Genomic DNA, 18,882 nt, shown 5'->3' with positions numbered 1-18,882 from the left:
GCCACACAGAATGATGATGAGATGATGAGGGAATGAGTCACCCCTGAGAGGGGAGGAAAAGGAATGATGTTTAGCCTGAGCAGAGATCCAAGGACTGAATCTGGCCAGGGAAACCGAGGCTACAACAAGGAAGGCCCCTCACCAAAGACTTCAACAGTTGGAACTAGAACCTTGACTCCACGCAAAGCTTATTTCCTCTTTTTGTTTGTCTGTTTTTTTTTTTTTGTTTTTTTTTGAGGCATTGTTTTGTTTTGTTTTGTCTTGTCTTGTTTTTTTGAGGCAGGAGCTTTCTCTGTAGTTCTGGCTGTCCTCGAACTTGATATATAGACCAGGCTGGCTTTGAACTCATAGAGATGCTCCTGCCGCTGCCTCCTGAGTGCTGGAATTAAAGGTGTGTGTCACTACGTCTGGCTCTGTTCCTTCTCTATAACTTGATCTTTCTTCTGCAGCTCCTAGGGCCGTCATGACAGTTGAGAGAGAGGATGGGGCTCATCTATACGTTACTGGTGAGGGAACAGGTTCAGAGAGGAAAGATGACTTGCCCAAGACCACACTTGTGCAAGAAGCCCTCCGAGAACCACAGGCAGGCATGATCACTCTCCGGCCCCAAATCTACCCTGCTACCTTCATTCTCCCAGAGACATGTCTGCATGAATAATCAGACACCTTTGGTCTCCACCTAGAGGTGGAGAACATAGACTTGCCAGCACCGATGGGAGAAGGGGTTTCATAAGGACCCCTCACCCACCCAAGACAGTCTCACTATGTAGTCCCTGTCTATCCTGAACTCACCGTATAGACCAGGTTGGCTTTGAACTCAGAGATCCTCCTGGCTCTGCCTCCTAGGTGCTGAGACTAAAGGCATGCACCATTATGCCCAGCTTCATGGGACTTTCTGGTCTCTCAAAACCTTGGCCAATTGCAGAGCTGTGTCTGCCCCCCTGGAGACTAGGACCCAAGCCCCATTGCTCTCAATAGGGTTCTGTCCCTGGCTGCCACTGGGAGAAAGGAGTCAGTACCCTAGAGCTGCACTTATCAAGGCAGGAGTCCACAGCTGACTGAGGACTCCCGAGCTGGAGCCAGACCTGAGTGTAGTTCATGGCCAGGGCTCTGGGCCTGGGGCCCTGACATCCACACCATGCCAGACTATGAGCTTCCCAGACTCCAAGAAGAGCATATCCTGCTCCTCACAGTCCAGGGGCATGGCTGATCCTGCACAGAATTTGTCTCAGTGACAGCTCAGTGGCTGTCCCCTCTGTTACCGATGTGTGCCTTCCTTTGCCTGGGCCTGGGCCTAGATACTCCTTGGACCAAGAAGAGTTAAGAGCTTCCAGTGGACCCTCCTCCTAGCTGGGCCCAGCCCAGAGAGTGTTCCTCCAAGGCCATTTCCTGCCTCTGGGCCTGGGCCAGGCCCACAGTGACCACCCCCTGGGTCTGGAAGCCACCGAGGCCACATCTGGTTTGGATTACACCAGCACTGGTGACGTTGCCTTTTCCTGTCTGAGTCTAGTGGCCTTGAATTCCTCTGGCCACCTTGAACCCAACCAGGCAGTGGTGGGAAAAGATGCAGCCCTTGCTTGGCCGCCCAGAGGGAGCAAGGCCGCCAGGGTTGTTCTGCGAGGTGGGGAGGCTGGTTCCTGCCTTTGAGGCAGCTCTGCACCTGCTTTCCCCCCTCTCCTCGAGAGGAAGCACCTCCTGAAACCCAGCATTGTATTGAGAAAATCCATGTGTTGACCATCTAGCATTTCACAGCTAAGAGAACCGAGGTTTGGGGTTTTCCAGTGAACTTAGGACATGAGTGGGCAGCATGGGTGATGTTTCCTTGGGCCAGTCTCCAGGGAGGGGCCACAGCCTCTGGGACCCTAGAGGAAAGGTGGGGGGCTGGAAGAAAACTCAGGCAAGCATGGGGCCAGAAAGGGGTCACCAAGCTGAAGCCTCATCTCTCTAGGAGTAACATTCCAGGCGAAGGCACAGGAAGAACAGGGTTTTCTAGGGTAGTGGGAGGACAGCATAGAAAGCCTGGAAGCAAGCTCACCTGACCACATTCCAGAAAGGGTTTGCCTATGTTGAAGGCAAGAATTTTGGGGGAAATAGTCAGGCTGACCCAGGGTAGTAGGGAGCCACAGAAGAGCTCTGCGCAGAGGGAGAACATGGTAATATCCATGTTTCAGACTGACACCTGCTGTCAGGCAGGTGAGTGAATGGGAGAGACTGAAGGCAGGGAGAGCAGAGGAGGCTGCATCCAGTGGCATTAGCAGAGACAACAGTGAATCTAATGACCTCATACCTCAAGGTACACAGGGCAGTGATAGACATGGAATCCCAGGTTCGAGTCTACCTACTTGTTCTCTGTGAGCCTCAGGCTCCTGTCTGTAAAGTGGGCTATTGACTGCTTCCCAAGGTCAGTGCCAAAGTCACATGAGATGCCCGGGCAGAGCCTAGTGCAGGCTCCTGAGCCTGCATTTGGCTATTTCAGGAGCCCCTGCTGTGTTCCACATATGGTTGCAGTTGCAGGGGACATCAGCAAACGGACAAAGTCCCTGGTCTTCAGGGAGCTTCTAGTGGGCAAAACACACTGACCTTAACCCACACTGGCTGGGGGGAAAAGGGGACAGTCAGTGGTCAGGGAGTATTCATCTGAGGATGCTTGATGGAAGCTGGCAGAGAGGCGAGAGCCCTGTGAATAGTGGTGGAGGGCTGTGCAGACAGAAGAAAGGGTGGGCATGAAAGCTACTTTGAGTCAGTGAAGGGAGAGGTCTCAGATGCTTGCCCTTACCCAGAAGCCCTCGGGTGCCTTCAAGTGAGTTGGGGAGTCCCTGGGCTCTTTAAGACAGCACACTAGGAATGACGAATGGGTAGCTAAAGGCACCATCTACTTGGTAAACATTCACCACATCCCTACTGTGTTTTAGTCACTGAGGAAGAGAACAGGAGATGTGAACAGGGGCAGGCACAGCCCCCACGCTGTGTTCTAAGGGGAAGATACATAAGTGCAGACCCTACAGCTGTGAATGCCTCGCAGTGGGGCTTCGTGAAGGCAGCATGATGCTGTAGGAGAGGGAATGTGCAGCATCGTTAGCCGTACTCAGGCTTTGGGGGCTCCTTTGGCGTATGCTGGCCAAAATGGCAGGAACTGTATGTAGGAAGCCTCCCTGCAAGGAGGGGACACTCTGGAGGGCAGGCAGCAAGACAGAAGCTGAAAGCAGAGCTGACTGCCATCGAGGAGGACGCACCAGCTGCTCTCCCTGTACCTAAGAGACAGACACTGGGCAACCTTGGGACTGGCCCAGAGGACAGTGACCTGGGGGCATCCCTGGCCTTCCTGGCTAATGAGTGACTAATGGAGCCTCTGGTCTGCTTTTAGCCATGGAGCCACTTCCTTCTGCCCACCAACTGTCTCCCTGAGTCACCCACCCAGTTACTAACAGGGTGGGGACAGGCACCTCAGAGGAGCCTCCAGGAGCCTCTCTCTCTCTCTCTCTCTCTCTCTCTCTCTCTGTGTGTGTGTGTGTGTGTAGGGGCTGAGAGTCGGGGGACTTCCAGTGGGGATACTTTTTACTCTAATTTCATCTTTATTGACCAAATTATACACGAGGATGCAAATGGGGTTCCATATGCCAGGCCTGGGCATCAAAAGACAGCACCCCATTTTACAAAGGAGGAAACTGAGGCTCAGATAAGCGAATCCACATAGCAAGAAATTGAAAGGACAGAATTTAAGCTCATAGCACCGTTTAGTCCTCCCTCTACATTCTGTCTCCTTCTTCTGCAGCAGCTAGACTCTGTCTTGGTGGGGGATATGTCACTGTAAGGGGATATGTCAGCCCCCAAATTCATTTAACTATCATTTATATTGCAATTCTGAGTGTCAGGCCCTCCCTTAAGCACTTTGCAAATGCTAACATAATATCCTCACACCAGCCCCATGGGGATGAACACTGCATTTGTATCCTGAAGAAAACAGGGAGAGGAAGTGGCTTTTCCCAGGCCACACAACTAGGACAGCGCCGAAGGCAGCCTTGCCTCTGGCAGTCTGGGCTATGGGGTGATGGGAGCTTGGTCAGAGAAGGGATGTTGGGCCTGGATTCCTGGGCTCCTACACTCCCAACAGGCAGATGTGCCAGGCCAACACAACCTCCCCCTGCTTTCTCATCATTGTGGCAGCTGCAGGAAGCCGCCCTCTGGGGGAGAGGGTCTCTCACCAGCCAAATGCTGTCTGGGGGTGTGGGAAGCCTGAGTAGTTTGTAACTCAGGCAGGGGAATGCCTTTAGCAGGGGAGGAAGCAGCGGGGAGGAGGCAGGCCTGTGATAAGCACAGTGGGGGAGTCTGTGAGGGAGGTGGGCCCTTGGGGTGTGGTGGGGACCCCGTCCATGCCCCTCTGAAGGCAGGTAGACGCTCTGACCTTGGGCAGCCAGACCAAATGCCAGCAGGTAAAGACAGTCCAGTAGAGTCGCTGTGATTTTTTGGAACAGGCCCTCCCTGCTTCCCGGAATGTACATAATGTAAGAGGGTCAGCAGACACTGTCAACTGTGCATTCCAAGAATCTGAGCTGCTGTGATTAAGAACTCTGGGAATATTCTTAAATCCCGATTCTACCATTTTAGGATTTGATTTGGTCCCTGGACCCATTCTGCTCTAATTTTTTGAAGAGGAGGAAGTGGTCCCTGGCGTCAGGACTGGAGACAGATGAGCTTCCACTGCAGGGGTCTCCAAGGTGTCACACCCCACATGCCTGGCCCTAAGAGTTGAATGGGTGGGTTGGGTAGACAGCTCTGTTGTGCCTTGCTGTGTGACCTGGGCCTTGAGCGTCTGTATCAAGATGCTTTATCTAGGCTGACCTAGACGAGAAGCTCTTACTGGCTCTACACCCCATCTCCCAATAGGAGCAGTCAGGCAAGAGGTATCTGTTGGCCACAGAAAGAACATGAAGGGTGGATGCCCCGTGGGAAGGTCCCACTGGGTCCTGAGCAGAGGGTAACATGAGATCATGATGTCCAGGCCTCCTGGCCAAGTACCTCAATGGATGGGACTACCTCCAGCGATGGGATGTCCCTCAGGCTGCCCCCATCCCCAGGCTGGATACTCCCCCTGAGACCCAGATACAGAATCAGATTGTCCACTTCCTACCCCTTGGACAAAGAGCATAAAACCAAGGCCCAGAGGGATGGGCCTGGCCCAAGATTATATCCTGGGTAGGCCTAGACCAAGGAAAGTTCTACTTGGAAACATCACCATTTCTTGACAGACAAGTTAAAGATAGAGGGAGGTGTGGTCAGAACTGAGTTTGGCTGTCTTTTTTTTGGCTTGGTTCCCAAGGCCCAAGCATGCAAGGCCTCAGTCTGGTTGTTCACAGACTCTCTATTAGCTAGCTACTCCCTCGGGTGGAGACCAGTGGTGTGGTGGTATGGGCTGCACCAGCTAAAGGAGCGGAGAGGAAGCAGGGTCTCACGGTCCCCCCAGCACGAGCACTGGGGGGAGCAGAGGCAAGAGCCTTCTTCACACTGCCTCAGTCTTCTCTCCTGGGACATGGGCCCGGGCTCAGAGCCTGAACATCCTGCTGGCTTCCCATCTTCCTACCAACTAGGATACAGGCTGAGAAGGGACTTGGGGTCACCAGGGCTCCAGAGGAATGCAAATCAAGGAGCAGTGCCCAACCGAGGCCTCTTTCCCTGACCCAGCCGAGAAAGAATCACCAATGGGGATTGTGCCCTGTCTCTGACTGACTGTGTCTCCCCAGCATATCCACTCACACACTTCCCACATGCTGACCCCACGCCACATGAGGGTCCCCTTCCTCTGTGTATCTGTGCCCCTCGCTACACAGGATCCTGCTATCTTCCCTCCCAACAACCCACTGTTTTGCTGGTTGGGGTGCAGCAGGTATGGCTGGGAGGGAAAAATGGGAGGGGAGGAGGGAGCAGTCCACTTCCCCCAGCTGGTCAGGCATTTTCCCACCAATCATGGCAAGCTTGTACCCCTCAGGTCCCCCTCCACCTCAGTTCTGGAGTCTGTGGGAACCAGACAGTTCAGTCAGGCCAGCCAACTCGGCTTCCTCCAAAGCCTCAGGGGACCTGTGAAGGGAGGAGGGAGCCACAGAGGCTGAAGTTGCTGGTTAAGCTGCCCAGGGAAGGACTTGGGGAGGAGACTAGGCCACCTGCCTGAGAAAGGGCAGCTACTGGGTACCACCTCTTGGGACATAGGACTTATGAGCTCTCTGTAGAAGACGAAAATGGGGGCACACTAGCACTTTGGCCCTCTGCCTCAGCCCATAACCATGATGTAGAAGAGGAGACAAGACAAAGCCTTTTGCTTCTGTTCCTTGCAGTTGCTGGGGCAACAATGAGGTCTCAAGTTTCTGTCTGTTCCTCTGGTGGGTACCATACAAACAGCCATGCCATTCTTCCTCTTCTACCCAAGGGAAGAGTTAGTTCATGGCAAAGCTTGGAGTTCAGTTGCCTCTGCTCAGTACCTAGGGCAGCCATGATAAATGTGTTCATAACAAGTCATGGGAGGGTGGTGAGATGGCTTAAGTGGGTAATGGCTCCCGAGAATCAACTCCCACAAGTTGCCTCTGAGCCCTGGGTGTACACACATGGCACACACACACTCACAAATAAATGTAACATGATTTTGTCAAAAAGTCACCAGGAGACCTCAGAGACCTAGGGATCCTGGAGAGGTCCCATTACTGTGGAGAGTTCAAATAAAGATGGGTGCTGCCTTTAAATCTTGGATTCCTTGTCTGCACAAGGATGAAGGGGGTCTCATCTGCCCTGGTGTTCAGAAAGGCTCAGCTCCTCCTCTGGGGCCACCCTATGCTATCTGGAGCCAGCTCTCTACCCTGCACCTTCCCTCAGTTTGAGTCACAGTTACCCAGACCTGGGTACCCTTTGTTCTCTGCCAGTCCTTTGGACTTCCCCTGGAGCTGGGGTGAGCTCTGAGCCTCAGCTCCTACTGTTGTAAATGGGGCTGATAGTCCATAGAACCCGGGCAAAAGGGCAGAAACGAGTCTGGAAGGGTATGGCAGTGGGCATGATGAGGCTTTATAAAGGGTGTCCAGCTAAAATTCAAGGACGGAAAGCAGCCTCTTAGGCCAGCCCAGCTTTCTCATACTCCGTGGATCCTGGCTGTACCTTCCCTCTGCCTGACTTCATGCCCTACTTTCCCTTCCTGGGAAACTCCCCAAGAAAGTTCCCAACAGGAGAAAGTCTCAGGCAGGACCTTTTCACACCCCACCCCTGCTGCGCACCCAGTATCACAGTGCCCCACCCCGTAGAACCCAGAATCCTGGTCCTTAGCCCCAGCCATTCAGCAGACAGACCCTCACCATCACACTGGCTTTATTAGCCCTGAGGAACACAGAGTACCCCGAGGGCCCCACACCCCTTCATCCCAAGTTTGTCAGGAGGCCCCCTGGACCTGGCTGACTGCTCACTTCTGCCTTCCGGTCTTCACAGTCCTTGGCCTGCCAGGGCTAGGTCCTTGAAGAGTGCCCTAGGTTCCACAGCTAGACTGAGTCTGCAGAGAATAGTTAACAGAGGCCGTGCAAAGCGACTGCTGCAGTCAATCACTCGAAGAAGAACATTCCTGGTGTCCGGTAAAGGCAAGGGGGTAACGCCAGGGGGTACCCGGAACCTCCCTGGACAGGGAAGTTCCCAGTCACCCAGGGTTCCTTGGAGTCAGCTGGCAGGGGCAGTGGGGCCCTGTGAGAGGAAGGAGTCGAGGGTGCAGGGGTGGGTACTGCAGAGGCCAAGAGGTGTTCGAGGCCCGAGTCAGTTCCCATACAGAAATTCAATGCTTGCATCCGGCACTGGTAGCTGCTCCCGATGCCCTCAGGGGCCACACCAGGTGTGGGGGCCTTGCTGAGACTCTCGGCTTCAGAAAAGGCAGCTGAAAAGCCGAATGCTGGGCACGGAGAGGGCGAGGCGGCTTCGGTGAGCTCCCTTGGGCCTGTAGACTTGGGCGAGCACATCTCTTTGGGTCCAGTGGGCAGCAGGGGCCTGGCGTCACTGGTTGCAGGGCATATGCTGGCTGGCAACGACCCCATCAGACCCCCAAAGTTTAGGCCCTTGGGGTTTGGCACCTCCGGTTGGAATGGACACAGCCTGCCAGTAGTGGTGTTGGGGGCTCCTGGGTCTGGGCTGGCAGCTCTGAGGAGTCTGTGGCCTGCCTTGACAGGGCCCTTGGTGCCCTGGGCACCTGTGCGCTTGGTGAAGCGTCTGCGGCGGCGGAGGAAGCTGCCATGTTGGAACATGTCGTGGCAATCCGGGTCCAGGGTCCAGTAGCTGCCCTTGCCTGGCTTGCGGTCATCACGGGGCACCTTGACGAAGCACTCATTGAGAGACAGGTTATGGCGGATGCTGTTTTGCCAGCCCGGCCGGTTGTGCCGGTAAAAGGCGAAGCGGCCCATGATGTAGCCGTAGATGCCACTGAGAGTGGCCCGCTGACCCGGTGAACTCTGGATAGCCATGGCAATCAGGGCTATGTAGCTGTAAGGGGGCTTGGTGGGCTCTGCAGAAGGAGCCAAGGATCCTGGGGACGGTTGCTGCTGCATGCTGACTGTTGCTGATACTCCAGAGCCAGGCACGGCATTCAGGGCTGGCGATCTGCACAGGCTGCCCAGGCCGTTAAAAGAGCCACTGGTCCAGCCTCCCAGCCTAGAAAGGCAAAAGGAGGTGGGCCCACCACACTCCCTTCCCTCCTCTCTCAACGCCCTTGTCAAGTCTAAGGAGGCGGGCAAGACAGGCCAGCAGTGAGCAGCTGCAGGGTGAAGAGGAGGGAGGGCAGAGACAGGCTCTGGCGGTGAGTGAGACAGGGGTAGAGAGACAGACGGTGGGATGGACACACACACACACACACACACACACACACACACACGACAGACATTCAGAGACAGAGAGACAATAAGCACACACAGAGTGCCAGTCACAGTAAAGAAAAAGAATGAAGGAACCTGTAGACAGACAGAAGGACTGCAGAGACACAGGTATGACCAGAAGTGGAGAAGGGTAGAATCTAAGCAGTGTTCTTGTGGAATGGGAAAAGCCACATGGGCTTCTCAAGTACCTTAGTGTCTGCCACCTTCTTCCCATACTGTGGAGCCCTTGGGCTACACTATTCCAGACCCTGGTCATAGGCCTGTGGACTTTGGAGGACTGCAAGGACCGTAAGGTTGCTCAACACCGTTCCCCTGAGCCTTGGCGCCCTCTAGTGGCTGGTGTCAGGAGAATAGCCTTGTGGGCCGAGTTCTCAATCTCCCATCTCTAATTTTTTTTTTTTTTTTTTTTTTTTTAAGATTATTTGTTATGTATACAGCATTCTGCCTGCATGGATGCCTGCAGGCTAGAAGAGGGCGCCAGATCTCATTACAGATGGTTGTGAGCCACCATGCGGTTTTTGAGAATTGCACTCAGGACCCGTGGAAGAGCAGCCAGTGCTCTTAACCTCTGAGCCATCTCTCCAGCCGGTCCCATCTCTAAAATGGAACTGCCAAGTTGTCACTGTCCATGCCATGGTGAGGATGCTGGGAACCCAGGAGAGCCTAGTGCAGAGGAGGGGTTGGATGTCTTGTGAAGTCAGGCTCCCCTGACCTCAGCCTGGAGCTGGGGTACAGCAAGGACCAGGACAAAGTCAGCTTTCTCAATGTTTTCTCTGCCTCCCCTTCCTCCCAGTCAGATGCCACCTGTTGTGGGCCTGGCTAGCTCATGCACCCCATCCACAGTCACATCTTACACCAAGCCTGCTGCAGAGATCTTCACAGGTGAGGGATGTCCTGAGGTTGCACATTTAGTGAACGATAAACTTGGTTTTAAAATCAGGTATTGTGCAACTCCTTAACATCATCCAGCCATAGGGCCTCAGCTGGAAACAGGCCATGAGTCCCAAGCACCTAAAGACCATGCTGGCTTGCTCTGTCCCCCATATGCAACACTCTGCACTGGAGTACAGCAGCAACTCAATAAATATTCCTGGGATGACTGGGGGAAAATGCAGTGAGCTTCGGTCCTCTGTCAAATCACATCGTTTTCTCTGCACAGAAGTGACTTATTGGCTGGGGGGTATAGTTCAGTGGCAGAGCATATGCTTAGCATGCACAAGGCCCAGAGTTTGATTTCCAGTATTAAAAAATAGAAAAAGAAACAGGCTCATCGATGTGTTATTTAAAGAGATTTATTATGTTGGATTCTGCTTTAGAGCTGTGTTCATTTTCCAAAGACAGAATCCCACAGGTACTGGTGCTTTAGCTCCAGGCATTCAAAGCCTGGAGCTAAAGATTCAGGGCAAGTGCTCTGCTTGAGGGAACCCTTGGAATGTAAATGACAGCTGGGACAAAGGGCCTGAAACCCAGAGCACCTGGGCAGTAGGGCTCTTTTTGCTGTTGGCTGACCCTACTCTAAACAGTTCTTAGGGTCTAATCACTGGGAAGCAGTGCTTTAAACAAGCCAGAAGAGCTCTATGGCAGGGTAAGGCTGGCTCTAAGAAATGAGCTGTAGTCACATGGGACCGCTGACAAGTCATTTTGTCCCACATCTGCTCCAAATTCAAGTTCCAGCTGACCCCTACGCCCAGCTGCCAGTCACTTCCTGCATTCCAAGGCTCTAGCCTCAAGGTGGGGTGGGGGAGGCTATCTTGGACTTTGCTGTCCAGTGACTGGGGCAGGTGGACTGCTTTTAGTAGATGTGAGGGAGGAAGCAGCTGACTCAGGAGTCATTCTGCTGTGCCAGAAGGTGGGAGATGCTGCGGGGTGTGTGTGTGTGTGTGTGTGTGTGTGTGTGTGTGTGTGTGTGTGTGTGCTTGGCTGGGCATCCTGTGAGGCCTCAAGGTACAGATGCTTCCAGTGCCGGAAGAGCTCGTGAGCCAAGCCTGGCTCCCCCTGGGGTAACATCTGATCACAAGGCAGCCCATTCCCCACATTCTGGGTTGGACTCATGCTCACTTTTGAGTCACACAGACCAGAGAGTGGTATGGCGTGGAGGCGGGAGCTGGGAATAGGGGGAGCTAGGTTGAGGGACCATCAGTGAGAGGCCATTTGGAAGGGGTTGGAGAAGAGGGAATGACTCACAGGAGCCATGGTAAGCCTCTCCTCTGGCAGGTCTGGAGGACCTGGGTACTCCTCACCAAAGCACAGACTGATCTGGTATTCAGGCTTGGGGTGGCTGTTTTAAAGGTGAAGCTCTGGGGGGCGCAGAGACTATGAGAGTGGGGCAAAGAACTTTGCACTTTGTGCTCATATTCCACACCTACACCCCCTGTGTGCCTGTGCCCTGTGCCCACTTCCATGCCCCTATCCCCACCTACTCCAGGACTGTCTACTCCACACTGCAGTGTCTATGTCCCTTGCCTCCTACTCCTATAGGATCACTCCATGCCTTTGTACCTATCCCTTGCCCGTTGCTATTCTCCAATGCCTGTCATGTGCCCACTGTCCCTAATGCCCAGTGCCCAAGTCCTGTGCTCTTTTCACCTCCAAGGACCAAAGCTGCTCCTGTCTAAGCTCCCTATATGCCCAAAAGAAAGCCTGATACCCACGTTTTTCCCCTCATCTTTGGTGCCTCTATGTGGTCTCTAGTTTCCAAGTGAAAATCACTCAGAGACTGCCCCTCCCGCCTGTGGCCATGATCACGAGTGAGCTCTCTCCACTCCAGGCCATTGTGCTCACATCGCCGCGGCACATTGTGAACGCTTACCCTGGAGGAGGCTGTGCGCCTCCAGATGCTGGCAGGCGTGCTCACTCTTCATTTGGGCCGCACTAGCACAGATGCTGGGCAAATTCGGGCGCCACCTACAGGAGCTCTCGGGTGCGCCCGGGCTGCTGCCTGCTCCAGGATGAGAATTTGCTGGAAGCTAGCGGGCACCCCAGCAGTTGTCCTTGCACATGGTGGAAGAGCTGCATGTGCAGCCAGAAGTCTGTGGGGACAGAGAGACAAGGGACTGGGGAGCCCTGGCCCGATATTCACAGCACCCTCCTTCTTTGCCCTCAGGCTCAGCAACATTGACAAGTCTGTCAGTAGGAGTAACAATAGATCCCATTGTAGAAACATCAGTAGTCTGGGGACTCATTTGGTACAGGGTTCCTCTTGTGGGCATGAGGCCCTGGGTTTCATCCCCAGCACCACAGACAAACCAGGTGAGGTCTCAACTCTTCACAAAGACCTATAGGCAACTAAGGAATGCTGACAACCGGAGAAATAGCCCTCCACAGGGAAGAGCACACCAATTAACTATCCAATACCAAATGATAAGCCCTGAAAACATATACTTACAAGTATACATTATACAGATTGAGCAGGTTGTACTTATGTATTAGTAATATACGCACCACCACCACCACCACCACCACCATCACCACCACCACCACCACCACCATCACCACCACCACCACCACCATCACCGCCACCGCCATCGCCATTGCAAAGGGCCTGGCATAGGGAGGCTTCTGGCACCCTGCAGAGACACTCCTTGTCCTGTGTGGTGGTGGTGGTGACGAGTGCAGATGTATTGAAGACAGGTGATGACCAATGTCTAGAATTCTCTGTTCAGTGCTTTGCATATTGATTCTGGACATGAATAAAGATTTCTCAACTTGAAAAAAAAAACAGTAAGATGACAGGATATAAAATAGGGGCAAATTTGATGTATGCAGAACCAGGAGGCCACATCTCTTCCAGTTGCCAGGATGGTGTTTGCAGCAGCCACCACCACAGACAATACCACTGGGAATTCCCTTAACCAATTCCACATGTACACAAAGCACCTAGCACAGACGCTGGCACACAGTTACAGCCTCCTTTAACATTTATTCATGCACAGAGGGTCCTCCAACTCACAGGCAATTTGGGCTCACACAGGGTACCTGCGACATGACCAGAGCAACTATTGTTTTCTTCACCACTGTGGCCGCAGCGACTAAACTTGCCTGACATGGAGGGTGCTCAGCCAGCATGAGTCGGATGAGTCAAGCTTGACTTTAAAGGTAAGTAGAAGGCCGTGAGGTAGAGTGATGTTCCTGGACCAGCCCTGGCAAAGTCCTGCTGCTGTGGAACGGCATGGTACATTCAGGGAACAGCTGGGCATGTGTGTGAGCTGGTTCTCTTACTCAACATTGTTTTGTTGTAGGGAGTCCTGTTAGGTTCATGTGAGGTTTCGGGTACCATTGTCACCAACCCATCACTCCATACTCTTGTTTTGTGTTGCTGGTTAGAATACCGCTGCACATAAACTGTGGATTCACGAACCAGTGTTAACTCCTGCAAAAGCCTGTCTAGTACAAGTTCACCCAGTGAGGTATGACATGGCCTTCCTGCATCAGAAGCATGAGCCATCACTTCACACTATGCTCAGGGCCATTCTAGATGACGCAACCCCCCCCCCCCAAAGATACCTGTTTAAAATGTGGCCTTGCAATAGACACCTGTTTGTAGTATGAGAGCTAAAGTGAAGGTGGTGTTTCTTTGTTTATGCTTAACTCACAGGATTCAAATTCCTTGTCAAGAGCTGGGGTCCAGCATATGCAGCTCGGGGATAACACCCATGCCTACTATGCCCAAGGTCCTAGGTTCAACCTCCAGCACCACCAGAATAAAAACCACCAGCCAATCTATTTTTTCCCATTATGCACATGCCTAAAACTGGCATTGTGAAGAAGGAAGCATTTAAAAACTTCCCCAACCTTTCCCCTGAGACACGAATAACCAACTGCACATCAAGCCCTCCATCACCCTAAAACCTAGCCTCCTTCTCCTAAGCAGCACTATTCAGTGCCCCCTTCATGAACTCCTTCCCAGACCCTCCAGTCCTGGCCCCTTCTGACTCCTGCCTTTTTCGCCTGGTTTAAGGGTTACAAACACATTATAGGTATCAGGGAAATATGCAGATCCAAGAGGGAATCCGTGTGGTGGGAAAAGGAGAACAGAGATTAAGGAAGAAGAGATAATTAAAGGCCCATCATGACTGTCCTTGAAGGTCAAGCTTTATCCATGGGTGGTGGGACAGCGTGAGGATTGAGTGAAGGTCATGTGTGCCCTGATGAGTGGAGAGGCAGGGGGCTGATAGGATGCCTCTAGAACACTCTTCTCCAAATAGCAGCATGTAACGTTTAAGGGGCAGGTCATGCGATCACCCATTCAACACTTACTGGATGCCGAGTGCATGCCAGGCTATGTGCTCAATGTCATCCCTCTCAGGCAGATCATGCTGTGGCAGAGGAAGATGACAGGCTCATTCTAGGATGGTGGGGTAAAGCAGAGGCACAACTTGGGAGAAGCAGGGAGTTAGCGCTTGGTGAGTTCCCTGCACCAGAGAAAGCTGTCTCCAGGAAGAGATGGCTAAGCAGAGAAGCAGAGGAGTCTCTACTGGTGAGATGAGAGTGAGGAAGCACTTAGAAATGGAGAGAAATCCAGTTGGAGATGAGAGAGAGGCCAGAGATAAGGCCTGGGAGAGGTACTTCCTGTGGCTTCTGTGGCCAGGGTGAGTAAGGGACTATAGCAACTGGACTACGAGGAGCCATAGACAAGTCCAAAGAGAGGCAGGTTTTGACCATCTCATCACTAGAAAGAACCTTCTAAGGGCATGAGGGGATTGCTAAGGGTGTGTGTGTGTGTGTGTGTGTGTGTGTGTGTGTGTGTGTGTGTGTAGTGACCTAAAGAGAGATGCTGGACTTAGATAGGCAGGGAAGTGTGATGGTCTTGATACTTGGATGAGATTCTGGTCAGCCAGTGAGAATATTTGGAGTAAGATGGATCCACCACATGGGGGACCATCCTGGTGAAGGCTAGCATGCCTCCTTCTTTGAACTTGGAAGCTAGTGACAGTATTAGCAGTAGGGATAGAAGCCAGATGGAATGGGGACTAAAGAAGTCGGGAGGAAGGAATTAATAGGGGACACTGTTTAAGTGCCTCAGGAGAGGGGAGCTGGAGATGACCTGGGTATTTGTGGTAATGACAGTGGCCTGATGTATGCAGTTGGATGGTTGTGGCTCATGGGAGAGATTTCAGAGAGTTTTAACTGCCCCTTCAAAGCAGCTAATTTCAGAGAGTTCATGATGCCTGAGCAAGAGGTATCACTTGCAGTAAGTCCCTGAAAAGGTATTTCCCAAGACACGGAGGTTGGCTGTTTTGGGGTGAGGGTTCCAAGAGGGGGTGCCTTCTCATTTCTTTGTGGGGTGGGAGGAGAGTTCTCCAAAGGATGGAGAGGTCACAGGTAGCTTCAGGCTATTTATGTTATTTATGTTATTTTAAGAGGGTGTGGAAATCTCTCCTCTATATATTGGGGAACACTACACACAGCCTTGAGGCCACGTGGATGGTTCAAGGCCAAGGCTTATGGGCCAGTGCCTATGCTCCAGCAGGGTACTGAGGCTTTGTGAGTTCATGCCTGCCTGGCCAGGCTTTTCCAGGACCCTGCACCTTACCCAGAAAATCTCTGCATCCTGCTGTGTCTGGTAGGTAACCTTGCTGAGCTGTGGCCTTCCAGGGGATACAGGAGAGGGTATCCTCTACATCCTTCCAGCACCAAACCCTCTGTGTGTACCGCCACCCAGTCCTGGATCCCCTGTTCTTGCCATAGATTTATAGATTTCCCATGGACCAAATCTTTCCTAGGCAAAATGCTAGAGACAGTGCACTGGCTGTTTGAGCTTGAGGAAATTAATTACCAGGTCTGGATGGAATACAGACCCCACGGCCCTTTCCTTTCACGGATCCAGGTCCTGGAGAGTGAGGGATGAGAACAAGCTCCCAGAGTGCAGTGGGGATGGAGGTTCGGGGGGGGTAGGGGTGGGAGGTTGGGTGGGGCTCTGGCCAGGATTCTGTGGACGGAGGAAGTCCCCAGCAGAGGGGCAATCTTGCTCCAGCCCAGCACCTAGCCTCTGCTTCTCTTAGCCCACCTATTTTTGTTTCCTTTTTCTGGGACATCTTGTTATGTTACACACTGGACTACGAATCCTGAACTCCAGAATCCTCCAGCCTCAGCAACCCCTACAGAGTGGGGCCACACCAGGACCAGCTGTCAGTCTTTCATCAGGACCTGTGGACGTTGGAAAGGCAAAGTGCTTCTCAAACCTGTTCCTTTGACAAAAGGAGGCGATGACTGGCTTCAAAGGTACACCGGTGACCTCCATGCAACCTTAGAGAGGCCCAGAGATCAGGATGCTAGCCAGCTTCCCACCCTCATTCCCATGCGGGCAATCCATGGATTGTACTTGTCCCCTCACATTTTGGAATTGCTCATCCTCCTGCCGGCCTGGCTGAATCCTTCCCCAACAGGTCTTTGGGCCTTTGGTAACTTAGGACTTAGGTTAGGAAGTTCTGTGGCGCCATCAGGGATAGCTGAGATCCAAAGCTCTGTGCCTGTGCCTCCTTGCCACCTCCTAAGAACTACATCTAGAATTCACAGGTTCCTGGTGGGGTCCAAGAGCCACTGAAATTGTATGGAGACATTTTCACATTGATATATTTTTTGGAGGAGGGTTGGTGTCTTTAGGAAGAGGAGAGGTTGAAACAGGGTCTCACTATTTAGCTCAGGCTAGTTTTGAATAAAAATCCTCTGCTTTTGCCTCCCGAGTGTTAGATTGTAGACATGTACCACCACACCTTGTTCTAGAATTTGTCTTTTATTATCAAGAAATATTTGCAATTCGAAAGATGTTGGGTAGCTCAGGCTGACCCAACCTTTGTGTATGTGGCAGAACTGGGGCTTTGAAGGAAAAAAATCCCTAGTGCAGTGGCTAGTGCAGCATGAACAGAGGTGAGGAGTGAGGTCTCCCCTTCATACGCACCCCTGTGACGCTGTTTGTGCTCACTCTCCTCTGCACCCCACCCACCAGCAGCTCCCATGAGACTTATGCAGCCACAGTCCACAGTCCACTTCAGACCTGTCAATTCCAGAGGGGCACAAAGCATTTCCTGTGATTAACATGAGTAGCAATTAATTGTCCTTTTATATTGGAGAGGGCTTGGTTCCAGGACCCCACTGAATGCCAAAACGAATAGCAAATCCCTTAAACCAAGTGGTGGACTATTTACACAGAACCTGCAAGAATCCTCCTACATACTGTCTCTGACTACGAAGAATGCTTAATCCAAAGCAAATGTTAGAAGTTAGATTGTTTAGGGAATAATGATAAGGAAAAAAAGTCTGTAGCTGTTTAGTATTGGTGGGATAATTTTCTCAACTATACTCCAACCGAGCCTGGAGTTTAGAAGCCAACCTGAGTTGTCCTGTCCATCCAAGCAGCCTCCTTGGTGTCAAAGGAGCCCTTGACTCTTTCCAGATCACAAAGGGTAAATAATGAAGGGTGGGGTCTACAGCCAGGCTGCCCGAGTTCACATCCTGGCACCATCCCTTGCTCATGATCTGGGGCACCAGCCTTCATTTTCTCCTCTGATAAATGGAGCACCTGTTAGGGAGGGTGGAACGTAGATCAGCCAAGCTGCAGTATTTAGGACGGTGACGGTCCTCAGTGGAGAGCCCTGCACTGCTGAGGAATGTATAGAGGTGACACTCTGGTCAGAGAGCCTCGGGAGGGGTCTGAAACCCTGCACCAAAGGGCCTGGTTTTGTCTGTGGATGGTGGAATGAGGCTGTCCGGGACAGAGAAAACAGGTGGACTATGGTGCTCTGGCCCATTAGGAGGATACAGGCTCCTGCCCTCTGGGGAGTCCCACCTCTTTTCTCCTCACCCTGACCTAGCTCAGGGCCTTTTCAACCTGGCACTCCCACTTGCCCCTCCCCACTCCTGCCAGATGGCAAAATGGTCCCCTTCTTTCAGCTGGTGTCTTCCCCTAGAATGTCAGCCATGCGCACACAGACATTTGCTCTCCGCTATAGTCCCAGAGCCCAGCACAATGCCAGGCACACTCTGCTCGATGAACACCTGAGTGGGTGAGGAATTGGGGGCGGTGTGGGCAGTTCACCCTTCCTTCAGCTCCGTGCCAGGGCATGAAAGCCACAAGAGTCTGAGTGATGACACCTTCAGCTCCCACAGGTAACCAGCTCTTGACACTCTTTCCTCTGTTCATCCGCGGGGTCACTCTCTGCTTTATTGGATGTCCTGCCACCCCCTGCACCCCAGTTGGTGCTGGGTCTTCCTCTCCAGGAACCTCCACACCAGGAGTTACTTCCTCCCTATGGTCGCAACTGCTCTAGCTGTGTGTGCTTGGGCCAGCTGCCTGACCTCTCTGAGTGTTCTCCTTGAGTATAAAGCTATCTCAGACAGAAAAAGATGATGTGAAGGCAATACCCATAACTGAAGTACACTGGCCAGTTATTTGTGTACAGAGACGGAGGGGGAACTGGAGAAGAGAAAGGGGCCTCAGAGAGGTGACGGATCAAAAAAAAAAAAAAAAAAAAAAAAAAAAAAAGCTTAGGGACTGTTCAGGGCTCTGGGAGAGATGGGGGTTGGAGGGGCCTCACAGAAGGACATGGTCTTGGAATGCAGCTATTCAGCTTTGCAGACTGATAGAGAACGGCTCCCCCCCCCCCCGCTTCCCCCTGGGGGACCCTGGAAGCTGCTCCCGCTCTGCCTCCTGCAGGCTACAGAACCCAGTTTCTGCGGAATGACCAGAGGCACCAGGCCAGGCAACGTCCGCATCTCTTTAATCTCCTCCAGGCTGGTCCGCCCCACCCGACCCTCCCTCCTGCTCCCCGCCTGTCGGAGTGGAGGCCTGTCGGGGTGGAGGCCTAGGACTCCTCTCCCGGGCCCCAGGACTAAGGCACCAGGTGGCGTGAAGCAGGCCGGCGGGACACGGACTCACAGAGGGGCATTGAGGACGGACGCAGACAAGCATGGTAGGCATTGGGCATAGGCGAAGTTCCCAGGGGCTGAGTGCGTCCCGGATGCTGGAGGCCCCGGCCGCCAGTGAAGGGCTGCGGCATGTGGACGG

At 52.8% G+C, this 18,882-nt stretch overlaps 1 protein-coding gene across 1 annotated transcript; it reads right to left on the bottom strand.

Annotated features, from left to right (window-relative positions):
- Window positions 1-7,324: 7,324 nt before the first annotated feature.
- Foxs1 (forkhead box S1) lies at window positions 7,325-8,596 on the bottom strand. The gene has a single exon (XM_051193340.1). It carries the CDS (start codon window positions 8,553-8,555, stop codon window positions 7,569-7,571), a length of 987 nt encoding a protein of 328 aa, XP_051049297.1. The 5' UTR covers window positions 8,556-8,596; the 3' UTR covers window positions 7,325-7,568.
- Window positions 8,597-18,882: the final 10,286 nt, after the last annotated feature.

This window comes from Phodopus roborovskii, unplaced genomic scaffold, assembly GCF_943737965.1.
Source record: "Phodopus roborovskii unplaced genomic scaffold, PHOROB, whole genome shotgun sequence".
Lineage (NCBI taxonomy): Eukaryota > Metazoa > Chordata > Mammalia > Rodentia > Cricetidae > Phodopus > Phodopus roborovskii.
The sequence above is the reverse complement of the archived record's forward strand: the minus strand, read 5'-3'. Positions and strand labels throughout refer to the sequence as shown.